General features: G+C 33.6%; 2 protein-coding genes across 2 annotated transcripts; one reads left to right on the top strand and one right to left on the bottom strand.

Annotated features, from left to right (window-relative positions):
• The first annotated feature begins 2098 nt into the window (after nucleotides 1-2098).
• Nucleotides 2099-2755, top strand: LOC112639925. The gene has a single exon (XM_025415263.1). The coding sequence runs from the start codon at nucleotides 2099-2101 to the stop codon at nucleotides 2753-2755; it is 657 nt and encodes a 218-aa protein (XP_025271048.1).
• A 6222-nt stretch (nucleotides 2756-8977) lies between these two features.
• Nucleotides 8978-11441, bottom strand: LOC112639926 (asparagine-rich zinc finger protein AZF1-like). Its single transcript, XM_025415264.1, has 2 exons — nucleotides 10625-11441; nucleotides 8978-9352 (listed from the first exon to the last, which is right to left on the bottom strand). Exons 1-2 carry the CDS (start codon nucleotides 11439-11441, stop codon nucleotides 9078-9080), a joined length of 1092 nt encoding a protein of 363 aa, XP_025271049.1. The 3' UTR covers nucleotides 8978-9077.
• Nucleotides 11442-13018: the final 1577 nt, after the last annotated feature.

Genomic DNA, 13018 nt, shown 5'->3' on the forward strand with positions numbered 1-13018 from the left:
GAAATTATTGATCCTATTTTTTTCATTAGATTTTTATAAAACTTCATATTAGATTTTAAATTACAATTTTATTTTAAATTATTAAATATGATTTTTTTATAAAAAGAGCAAAATGGATGGATATATATATATATATACCTTATTATACTATTAACTTATTTTCTTTTCTTTTTTTTTCTTTTTAACACTTTTATCGGTTGCTCTGTAACTTCTTCTGGCATCTCCGGTTCTTCTACATCTGCAATTATATCGGCAACGGGTTGCTGCAATTGCGATGATGCAACTGCAATTACAGATGTAGACGTAGGTACAGGTAGCGGTGTAGGCGGTTTGGGTGTTCTTAGTTCGAGTTCAACGTTTTTATTTTTTTGTTCAGAATATTCCGCTTTCTTTTTTATCCTTAATAAAAAAATATTTTGATCGCCCTCTGTTATATGATCACTGTATACTTCTTGAGTCCCTGAGGTAAATTGCGGATAAACCGTGATGGTCTTGCATTGATGGCTATCTTGTTCGTCACTACACGATTCGATCTACAAGAATTTGAATGGCATATTTTTTTTTTAGAGACGAAAATCAAAATTATAATTAAAAATTATTCCAACACTTTTTTCCTTTTTTAATTCTTTTTTTATTATCAATTTTTCTCTTAATAAAAATTTTAAGAAAAGCTTGAGAGTTTAAATACATAAAATGTTGAAAAATTAAATTTCTTCTAACTTGCAATATACCAATCGAAACATTGATTTGTTTCTAATTAATTACGTAAGTGATAAATTATCAATTTCTTAAAATTTGAAGTTGAATATGGAACAAACTTTATAGGCGATTGTTTGTGGTTTATAAGATTCTTCCTTTTTATAGAAACGGGACGTCGAGTGGACGCGAAATACAATACGATCGTCACAATCTGCGTTGATTATCTTGGGACCACTTTTGCTTGTCGGTCTTTGAATTTCGACGCAATCGCAAGGTGGATCCCATTCTTCCCGTTTCTTTTTATGTCTATTTTTATCCTTTTCTAATCTAATGATGAGCTGGTTGCTAATCATTTCTGCACCGATTTCTTGATAATATTTTGAACAAGCATCTTTGACAAGTGTAGATGACGAGGATGACATTGGAGGACAGAGGCACACATCTTGTTAAAGTGTTTTAAGATAATTTTATAATATAAATATCTGCATTTTTTCTTATTGGAATATTATTTATCTCATTAATTGATAAATTTCAAATAACAAGAATTAAATTTTAAGTAGAATTTTAATGAAAATTTGTCTTTAATTAAAAAAAAAAATTTTTTTTTAAATTGTTGTTAATTTACTTTTATCGCTAGAAGACTGCATTTTCACTTGCAATTTAAAGTTTGAAAGTAATCTTTATTGAAGGCAAAACATATCTGTTTATTTAACGTCCCATTTTCGAAGATGTGGTTATGATCTTACTGTTTGTATAGTTTACTAAAATCGATTATTCAATCAGGCATATTCATTGCACATCAGGAAACAAATTCAGGTCACAGATCCATATCTTCTTCAACAAATCATTAACATGTCATTATTCCGAAATAACTTGATCTAAATTTACTCGAAATTTGCCATCATGTGATCCGATAAACTCAGTTATTTACATTCATAATGGAACAAAAATAGCAAAGATGATTGCGACAACTTACAACTGCGGCTGTCCTATACCGAAGAAGCCTTCATTGATTACCGAATCAATCGGATTGCAAGCACCCTGTTCACCTTGCTGCTTTCGTTCACTTGATATTTCGCATAAATCGCGAGAGCACGCGACTCAATGCTATATGCAATCCAAAACTGCCGAAAAACCAAAATACATTATATCCAGAGACAAAGTTTCCTGTTGCATTGAGGGCAAAAATTCTCGTTATACTCTATCACATCCAAAGTATATTCCATCCACCTATTTATCATCGATCCCTCCGCAATGTCCCGATTGTTGCATCATAAATGTATCCAGGACCCCTTCGCGAAGACCGATAAGTGCTACGACGTCTTGCATGTCGAAAGATAGCGTGAGCAAACAGTTTTCAAGAAGCAGAAGCGAATCTAGATTGAAAGGAAAATTCGAAATGTCAAACATGGAACAAACTCCAACTGAGAGAGTTATATCCGAGATCGCTAGAAAAGGACAGCCGTACAAAGAGATCGAAGCTGTCATCAATGATAATCGTGTCATCATCAGGATGCACAAGGAGTCAGTCAAGGAAGAATACGATCCTCCATGCGAATGCATCGACCAGGTAGGCGTAAAAAAATCCACGTCGGGCTTAAAAAAATGCGATGACGGCGTCGTGTTTGACATGGCCAACGGAAGTTTGGAGCTCTGTCGTACTTCTCGGGAAGATGCGTCGTTGATGAAGAAAATCTGCGATCGAGAAGATACGGGATGTCGTACGCTCACATTGTATCCGAATATAAAAGAAGACGATGATATTGGAAAAATTTCTGCGGTTTCTCATCTGGAGAAAGTTAGAAAGAACTCGAAAGTGAAAAGACTAATTGATCTGGAAGAGAATCCAAATATATTCTTATTGAGAGTCAGAAAGCACTGCGATGGTGGCGATAAAAAGCAGAAAATCGATCTTGAATTCCGGGCACCGAGACCTTGGCTACCCAAGAACGATAAGAAGAAGAAACTTCTCGCAGACTCTGAAAAGTTAGAGGAATATGAAGATAAAGCTGAAGAAAGCAATTTTGACGAGCAGTCTTATATTGAACAAGCATAGAAGAAATTTACAAGAAGATTGACGGATAATAAAAATTTTATAAGAAAATGCTGAAGCTTCTTTATGTACTTTTTTACTTCTAATTTTTAATTTAAAATTTCATCATTTCTGCAATATTATGTACAATCTCCGCGTATGCAATAAACAGTGGAAAAAGCTTCTTTTTTAAAATTTCTAAAAAAATAAAGAAGAAAAACATTAATAAAAAGATATTGAAAAATAAATATAAAAAAATATAAAACGCTTTAATCTCTGTTGCTTTTAATTTCAATTAAAGATGATAAATAGAATTATTGCATAATTCTTGTTTAAATATTGAAAACTCTTGTTTAAATATTAAATCAAAGTATTAAATGATTCTTCTTTCCACTTTTTGAAACACTGAAAACTGACAATGGCTATAATTATTTTCTACATGAGTTTCAAAAAAAGATACAATAAGGTTCACTGCATATTTCCTCATGAGATCAATCTTTCTTAGACATCAGCATGGTGCAGATTAATGTGTATCGAATTAAATTTCCGGAACGTATAAGAATAAAGAGTTCGGTAGTCAACGGCTATACTAAATTTTTCATTGTATGTGCTTAATTTGTCTCGGGTCAGGTATATCGTTTCAAAATGATAGGAACATAAGTTCATTCAAAATAATGCAACAGGTGCCGAATGCCGCTTTTTTAGAACGATCTTTCGTTGTTCTCAGATCAGTCTAAAATAAATCTAATTTTTTATTTTTTATTTTTTACATCTAGTATTTTAATTTTTAAAAATTTCCGCATATTTATTATTTATGCTTAAAACTTCTATATATTTAAATTTATTAATTAAACCCTTTATTTCTGAAGATACTAATTTTTTTCATTGCGTTAACAACATAACATTATCACATAATTTATTCTTAGAATGTATCAAATATATCATCTAAAAAATAAGATATTTTAAAATAAATTAATTATAGTTATAATTGATTACATTAATACGCTCTTGCAAGTTTTATATTTAACTACTTATAATCGCAAAACTATTAATAGCTTGCTATTTTCATTAAAAAGAAGTCGATAGTCAATTAATAAAAATATTTAAAATATTGAAAATAAATCCCGTAATAATGAGCCAACCTTTTTTACATTTTTGATATAAAAATGACTAACGTAAAATCTAGCATTACAAGCGTAACACAAACGTAATCGAGGGACGAGAAACGTCGCTGCGAACAAAATTGCCGTGCATCGCACTCTTTATTCCCGAAGATGTTCAAACGAAGTGCTCAGAACGCGGAAGAAAGATCTTGAAAAATCTCCGGATCGATTCTCACGATTCGACGCTCAGAGTCAGGTGCGCCCATGAATGGACTTCTGGCTTTCATTCATTTTTTCTTAGAGATTCGAATAGCCACCCGCCCATACTAAGGCCCCCATTTTTTGACGCCCGACAGTCTCAGAAGAATAGAATGGATAATAAAAAAGAAGAAGAAGACGATGATTCCTCGATGAAGAGTACGCGACCTGAAATCGAGCCGTTCCATTGACGCATATAATGATAAGCCGAAGATCTTGAAGAGTGATTTTTCAATTGATCCAATATTTTTCATGCTCTTGGATTTATTAATGCTTGAATTTAAATGAGAAATTATGTAATTTATTAGCGTGTCTCCTGACATAATTGTCCTGATGTAATGTATCTTCTGACAAGAGTTGTAGAAGTTGTTTCTCTAAATGTTCGCACAAAAGTAATGAAATTTTAAATTGGAATACTTTTATTAATAATTGCAAGAAAATTAGTCTGGCTAATTTTAATTAATAAACCGTAATTTTTAATTTTCCGTTTTGCAGTTCAATATTTTTAATCATTTTTATTGATGTACATTAGTTTTTCACAACAATGGGGAATTCCAGAAAAAAATATCTATCACATTGATACAGCATATTCAGAGTATGGATTTTTAATCATTTATTTATTCTATCTAAATATTTTATAGTTTTATAGTTTATTTTTCTGATAAATATATTAATTAATTTTTTTAGATATAATAGGTTTTTAAATAATCCTAGTATTCAAAATTTGACATTTGTTTATAGGTTATCAATACTATAATACAATCAAGATGATTAAACAAATAAAGGTAGACAAATTTTTATAAATTGCGAAGTTTTAGAGAAAAATAATATTAAATATGAAAATAACGTACATATCTATCGTGTTATATACATTTTTGTACGAAAACAATTGTATATAACACTTAGCAATTTAAAGCATTATCACTAGAACTCTTAATCCAGTTAATATATGCAATAAGTCTTAAATAAAATATTTTGAATTTTTTTATTCTTGAGACTTTTTATTTTTTGTTTATGGATTTTTTAAATATTTTAAGTTATTCTTGTTTCTTTTTCGATGAATATATTCATACGAACATATTTTTTCAATATTAATTTTGTAGCAATCTAAACAAAAACACACATAGTATAGTCATGAATGCATAAATAGCGACTAAATGAAAATTAAATGAGGTTTAACAAGTAGGAACTATTCGAACATATTATATCCATAGTGCTGATGATTCATGATTGAATAATAATAAATCCTAAGTAGCGATGTTCACAATAACTAACAGCTAACTTTTGACAAGTGCTACATGAATGTATAGGATCTAACGAGCGCGACAAATTGCCTTTATCATTTCTCAATGTGAATGCATGCAAAAGCACCGCGTTGAGACGAGATAGAACGAAGCATACTTCCGTCAAACATGAATGGATCTTCTTGGTGAGTGACATTGATCAAGCTAGACATCTCTAAATTTTTTTACTAGTAATTTCAATTTTACTACCCTGTGTAAATATAAAGATCGATAATGCGTTAAATTTTTTAAATATTAATAACACAATTATATAATAATTGTTAATAATCAATACTAACAATTAAGTTATATAATAAATATTAAATTAACAATTATATAATAAATCATAACAATTACATAATAAATTATAACAATTATATAATAAATATTAATAATTGTTAATAATTGTTAATAAGTAGTATAAGAAATAGAGAAAGATTAAAATTAAAAAATGTGTCGTAAGAGGAATTTTCGATATATCGTATTTGTAGTAATGGATACATACATAGAGATCCATATATCAGAAAGTCAACGGCGCCCCGGGTGTGCATCCCCGATGAGCACGAGAATACGATCCTCTGCATACGCATCTGAGAAGGTGCGTGTGATCCGTACGGAACATAAGCGGGATATATCACGTAAAAGCAGGGGGGAAGGTGGACCGACTGGGTAAGGGCTCTAAACGCTTTTTAAAACCGGATCGGGAGAATTTCGTATCGAGTGTCAGGACGCGCAACAATAACGCGGGCAAACATTCCGACATATACAGGCCCACCCGCGGCGTGCGTTGCTTACGCGAAAGACACGGTGACACAGATGATATTTGGACTCGTATCGGCGGGAGATGGCGAGAAGAATGAACGGCGACGGTGGAAAACGGAAGAATTTGTATACGATGACAGCGATTTCCTCGACGCGACAGCTATTACGACGGGGATTACGAATCTTCAACGGTTGTAAATTCGGTTCAGGTAGCAATGTAAACGTTACTCGAAATAGCCAAATCCAACCGCTAGGTTATCAATTAGTGAAGGAGCAACAGGTCGCTTCTGAATATTGCATCTTGAATTATTCTCCAACTTTAATATTATATTAAAGATAATCAAACTACCAAATCATATATAGAAAAGTTATTGTAAACTTGAATAAATTTGTAAAATTTTCACTCTTCTTATGCCTCAAAAAAGAGAAGATGAAGCAATTCTTTTATGTTGGGAGAAAAATACAATAGTCGCGATAGCAAACTTTTTTCAAATAATGGCTTCATGTTGATAGACTATGTAATCTGACGAGATTAAGGTAGGCGTAATCCGGGTTAGGTGTGTGTAATCCGGGAGCATTTAAGCAATCGTTTAGCCTAAAGCCCTCCGATAATAGGGCCTGCGATAGACCGGATTGATGATAAACTACCTGAAGGGACGGTAAAAAAAAGAGAGAGGTAAAAAGAAGAATAAAATAGGAGAAACGCTTGCTTGGAAAGTGAAATTAGAATTTAATATATTTTTATCATTTTTTAAAATCAAAAATCCAAGACAAAATTAGGAGAATATATTTATGCCTAAAAGAAACTAAAAATCACTTATTAAGAGAACGTTTGAAAAGTTTCGCACCCTCGGAAAAGGACATTGAAACTCAATATAGTGAATCGAGAGAGAAAAAGAGAAAGAAACAGAACGGAAGGAAAGATTCATGCTCTAGAGAAAGAACTTTAGAGGGCTCGCAGTCATATATCTGTAGGATAGTAGGGGGGTGTCAACGAGCTTGGACGAATCTCAGCGGGGTTTCCTCTATCGAAAACTCTGCTACTGAAACTCACGGTGTGAGAATCTAACGCATTTAACGTTAAGCTACCACAGCAGCTCCCGGATTATTCAATCTAGCAGTTCGTATCCCTGTTACGGAAGTTAACATTATCTTTTAATCCATTTTACATCCATACAAAGTCTGTTTATTAAGGTGCACTTAATTAAATTTGAGATTAGAAAAAAATTAAAAATAAAATTAGAAATAAAATTAAAAAATAAAATTAAAAATTCACATTTTGATTGGAATAATAATTTCAAAAAAAGATATATTGAACGAATTAAGACGCTTGACTAGATGATAAAATCGTATTCCTTTCTGGATTATATTATTTAACAAATGATATATATTAAAAACTTTTTTACAAAGATTTTCTTTCTCTTTTCTTCTTTCTTGAGTTATAAAATAAAAAGAAAATTATGCGATATTATTAACTTTTGAAACATGTATTCATGAAACAGATATTTTACAAACTATTGCAAAATTTCAATAGTAATAAAAGCGAAAGACTCAAACATGATATAAACAGGATTTCTGAAAAATATTAATCACAGTCAATTTTTAACCCCTCTCAGTTCACCCTTTCATATTTCCTTCGAAATCACAAACGCAACCGCGAAACATCCCATAAAAACGTATTGTAATGAAAAAAAGGCGGAAAAAAGTACAGACACACAAACACACGTATGGTAACTATGCGTGCGTTCTCGAGGATGAAAGGGCGCAACCCACTGTTCTTCCCCCTTCCTTTACAGCGCATCGCATAAACGAGTAAGGGGATTCTCTATTATTTGAGGGGTTGCAGTTGGTAACGCCATCTTGAATTCAATCGCCGGGAAAATGGTGGTGGTCCTGATGATAACGCGTATATTGCTGCTTGATTTAAATATGCATTCATTTGGGCGAGAAATAGTATAGAGATTTACCGGAAAAAATATTGCAATTACTGTGTTTTTTGCTGCAATATAAGTAATATTGTTGAAAGCAACAAGTATTATATTATTGTGAATTATGAATAGTGTATAATCGATCATGTGTACTATTATATAAATATTTTAATGAAAATTCTTTATAGAAATATTTTGAAAGTACAATATAAATAATAAATATTATATAACTACTATTAATAATTATGTAATAATATAATTATTATTATTTTATTATATTAAATAATTTTTAAATATTCAATTTAATTAAAATAGTAAAAATAAAATATTATCTTCAATGATAAAGTCAATGCATTAATTTCATATCATTTTGAAAGCAAACAATGTAATAAATCTAATCAAAGCGGAGTAAAATTATAGTATTATAAATATATATTAGGAAATTTAGAAATATCTATTCTCGTTAAAGGGATAATAAATACGAATACTAGACGGTATTAATTTGTAAATATTTGCTTCATATAATTGTAACAATAAATCCATCTCAAATATATAACAAATCTAATATATATAATAATAATAAATACATAATAAAAAGTATATATGCATCCTCTGAGACTATATATCTACATTATATTATATATAAGTATTTACATATTATATTCATTACAGTACGATATATTATCGTCGCGTTGCAGGAAAATACATAATAATAGTCGAGACATGCAGTAATTCAAAAATATTAAATACGAAACGCTTTTCGCAAGTTTTTCCTTTAAAGTTTGTCGCGAATCTTTTCCTAAATGTAAATGATGGTATCGAAAAAATATTCAGTGCGATTTAAAATTCTCAGGATAACCAAGGCATAATTGTATAAAATCTTAATTGTATAAAATATAGTGTATAATTTATTTCGCAGTGCAATATATACTAGACGGGTACCCTGTATGCTATATTCAAATTTGTCAAACGGATCGTTATATTAGATCTTTTTACCGGCAAGTTTCCGATGTCAGATCTGGTAGATGTATGGCGAAAGTCCGGTAGCCTGCTGAAACGGATGGCTCAGAGCGAACATGCCTAATGCCGCCGAAACGCGATACGGATCGCGAACTTCGTGAGTCCTCGTGTGCTTCTTCAGATGATCCTTACGTCCGAATCGCTTACCGCAAACGACGCAGGAGTGAGGTCGAACACCGGTGTGGATCCGCTTATGTCGCGTTAGTTCTTCGTTTCTGGTGAACGATTTTCCACAGGACTCCACGTCGCACTTGAACGGTCTCTCTCCTGTAACAATGGAAATGTACATTATATTCCTGTGCAAATGTGGTTATTTGTGTCTGCGATGTAATTTATTTGTGTTTATAATATTCATCTTGCGATGATAACTTGATGATAATATTTCTCTCAAAAAGAAAAGACATGTTCATGAACAAAGTTTGTTACTTGAATAAAAATTTGCTTAAGAAGCATAATTGCAATTATTTAATTTAAAAAAATCAAGAGCAAAAGGCGTGACACATATTAAAAATATCAATGAATACTGATTTCAGTGATTATAGATCTCTTTTTATAGATCTCTTTTTGCTATATTTTTCATTGCTAATAGCAATATTAATAAGAAGATACAAATGTTGATATATCGATTTATAATTGTTTCTTATTTTCCAAAATTTTCTTTAAAAAATTTTAATAAGAAAATATAAAAATTAAGACTAAAATTACTTTATTTGAAAATTAAAATTATTACAAAAAATTCTTTTAAAAATGTTCAGAGAGGGATTGATTGCGAGCATAGTAAACGTGTGAGCGGCAAACGAACGTAAAAACAAAGAAAAAAGTCTTAATCTAATTAATTTATACGATATTTTAATCAAGTTCACGATTTACTTTATAGACAAAATATACTATTTATAGTTCTCTTTGATAATCGCATGCAGTGAAAATCGACCAAAAATATATATTGGATTACAAAAGTGTTTAATATCCGTGAACTACAGAACGTTATCACGATTCGTGACTGCAAAAATTTAACAAGAGCATACTATGATCACATCGAAAACAGCAATATTCACACAGCTATTTTCGAATTTTATTTTTGAGAAATGCTGCCTTTTTCAAGAAAGATAGGCCAGAATCAAAATTTCTATTTATTATAAATTTCGAGATGATCTCATCTATTTGTAGTTACGAATCTTTCTCAAAGGACACTGATTGTGTCTCAAGTTTGTCATTTCTTAACGATCGCTGGATCGCACCTTTAGGTCCCATAGATTGCCAAAGATATTTACCAAAAAATATTTTCTGTATGAATTTCCTCCAGAAAGAAATATTTTTTGTACAGAAATTATATTGGAAAATCTTATATTATAAAATATAAAATAAAAAGATCGAAATTAAAATTATTTGATAAGAGAATTAAAATCATTATAAAGGAAAAATATTCAAAGTGATGTTCTCCAACAAATATTTTTCATGAGTATTGCTATTTCTTCTTGTTTAACAAACGATTACACGATGATTAGTGGACATAAAATTATATTGAAAGATTCAATTAACCAGTATGTATGCGAACGTGTCCCTTAAGTTGACCATTGTTGCTGAACGCGACGTCGCAGTATTGGCAGCGAAACTTCTTTGGACGCATCTTCTTCATTTGCTTGGCGACAGCATCCTGTCGATGTACCATTTGCACCGCTTCCTCCACGGAACGATTATAAAAGTCCGAAGGAAGAATCCCCGGTTGAGCGGAATGCACCCCGGGATGAAAGTCATTAAAGGCATAGTACAATTCGGGGATCATCGAGTTTGCGACTGACGATGGTCCGGCGATATCTAAATTCGCCACCGAATAAGTTCCATCGTTTATCGACGCGAAAACCTCCGGTCGTCGAAATTCAAACGCCGAGAGATATTCTAGCGGACTAACATCACTGAAGTTAAACTTGTCTGAATCGCGAGCGGAAACCGCAGGAGCCGTCGAATCGACTGGCTGTTTCGAACGGAAGGCACGTGATTTGTTCCTCGCATCTTGCACGATATTCCCGACAACGTCCTCGCCCTCAAGGGAAGGCGTTGTACTGATCGCCACATCGTCGGAGGACTCGCTTCTCCGACGTCTTCTCGCGCGATGACGAACGTTTAATGATGTCGAGTCCGCTGCATCTCGATCCAGAAGACGATCGTTATACTTCTCGGATGTTTCCATAGTGGTCGAGCTTGTTACGGAAGTTGTCGATGTCGCCGAAGATACGACGCTCTCGTCATCATCCTCCTGTCTATTACACGATGAGTTATGGTCTATTCTGGAAGTTTCGCTCGTGGTCTCCGGGATATGCCAGGGTCGGAAGAAGCCGCTGGTCCTCAGCTCGGACATCTTCGGAGACTTGGCGGAAACGATGAATGCACTTCTATCTTCTCTTATGAAACCTCACCTTTGTTGCTCGTTCGCGGACATAGGATAATCAGCGCGACAGTGCTACGGATTGTCCGAAACTTACTAAACACGAATCTAAGCTCACCCCGACCTTATATAGAAATATTTCCCGCTACCAACGGCCCTTCGGGGGTCGAACCAATCCTCTTCATGGAGGGAGGATCGGTTCGTCCCCCGAAAAGCGTCGGCGGGAGAAGGATAAGAGCCAGGACGCCCTTGGCAGTAGGGCCGAAGGTGGGTTTAGAGGGGCCTGTCGAGGGCTCGATGCGCGATACGCAGCCCCTTTTGTAGTGAATTAATCGGTCGCTGCGGCCACGGGGCTCTCGCCCTTTTTGTCACGAGGGAGCACGAGTGCGGACATAGGGTGGAATACGGACGATCGTAGCGCGGATGAAACAGGGGAGTCAGAAAAACCCGATGCAGAACCGATACGAATGAACGATATCGAAGGGTCGCAGGCCTATATCGCGGATCCACCCCGTTCGCTCAAACACGCCGGTTCCCTCAAACTAGGCACGCCCGTGACACGAAATTTGGGATCGACGTCGATTATTGGCCGCGAAAAGATTGCGGTCCCTCTTATGTAACCGTGGAAAATATCGCCAGAATAAGGTATTTCTTACCCATGTTTGCGGATCCAATTATTATCGCTGTTTCTTCATAATGTTACGCATCGTAATAATAATATTAACGAGTAATTTTTATGCTGTTTATATGTCATAAGTATAATATTTCATCAATATTTTACTAATATTTTTAATATTGGTAAAAAATCGACAAAGATACAATTTTCATTGGTTAAGAAATTGTACCTAAACGTTAACGAGAATATTTTTACGAAAATATATACAACCCTAAGTTATATTTAAATGTTAAATTAAAAGCTTTCTAAAGTTTCTGAAATTTTCAAAAGAGAAATTTAAACGAAATTTTTCAAGCTTACTTTCTTCTACGAATTCCATGGTTAAATCGCAATAAATTTTTCCTTCAAAAATATCAAGTTAATGACTTTAAATAGTATTTGAAGAAAAAATAAATAATAAAAAAAAATAAATAATTTAACTAAATAAATTTTAACAAGATGTGAGTCATCTGTCTGCTACTTAATTTCGTTGATAACTTAGCCGCTGATGCGAATCGTTCACGGTCGATCACGCGAGCTGAAAGAATAAATTGTTTATAGAAAGCGATCCGTTCCAAAATCGACGGACAGGCCACTTTAGACACAATGAGGACCAAGGCAGACAGAGTCGAAGCGTCATGGTACGGGGTGTCGCATCATGTATGGGATATACCGCTTATGTACGGCAAAGGTCTCTGAGGGTGGAACTTCGCAAAAGCGCGCCGTTGATTTATTGTAACACTCGAGGAGGGAGAGAGAGAAAGATCTCGCGTTTACCCTCCAGAAACGGAGAGAGCCGCGTTCGCCGACCCACGCCACCCACCCTCCTCGCGTCTCGCTTCCACTAACTGTGACGACACCCTTCTGTCAAAACGATGTTCCTACAAAACCGGCC

This window comes from Camponotus floridanus, unplaced genomic scaffold, assembly GCF_003227725.1.
Source record: "Camponotus floridanus strain SB8 unplaced genomic scaffold, Cflo_v7.5 scaffold119, whole genome shotgun sequence".
Taxonomy (NCBI): Eukaryota; Metazoa; Arthropoda; class Insecta; order Hymenoptera; family Formicidae; genus Camponotus; species Camponotus floridanus.

Excerpts from the sequence above, each read along its gene's own strand:
- LOC112639925 (XM_025415263.1), top strand. The coding sequence starts at position 2,099 with ATGTCAAACATGGAACAAACTCCAACTGAGAGAGTTATATCCGAGATC.
- LOC112639926 (XM_025415264.1), bottom strand. The coding sequence starts at position 11,441 with ATGTCCGAGCTGAGGACCAGCGGCTTCTTCCGACCCTGGCATATCCCG. Across the intron at positions 9,353-10,624 it reads ACACGTTCGCATACATACTG|GAGAGAGACCGTTCAAGTGC; the intron begins GTTAATTGAATC and ends CCATTGTTACAG.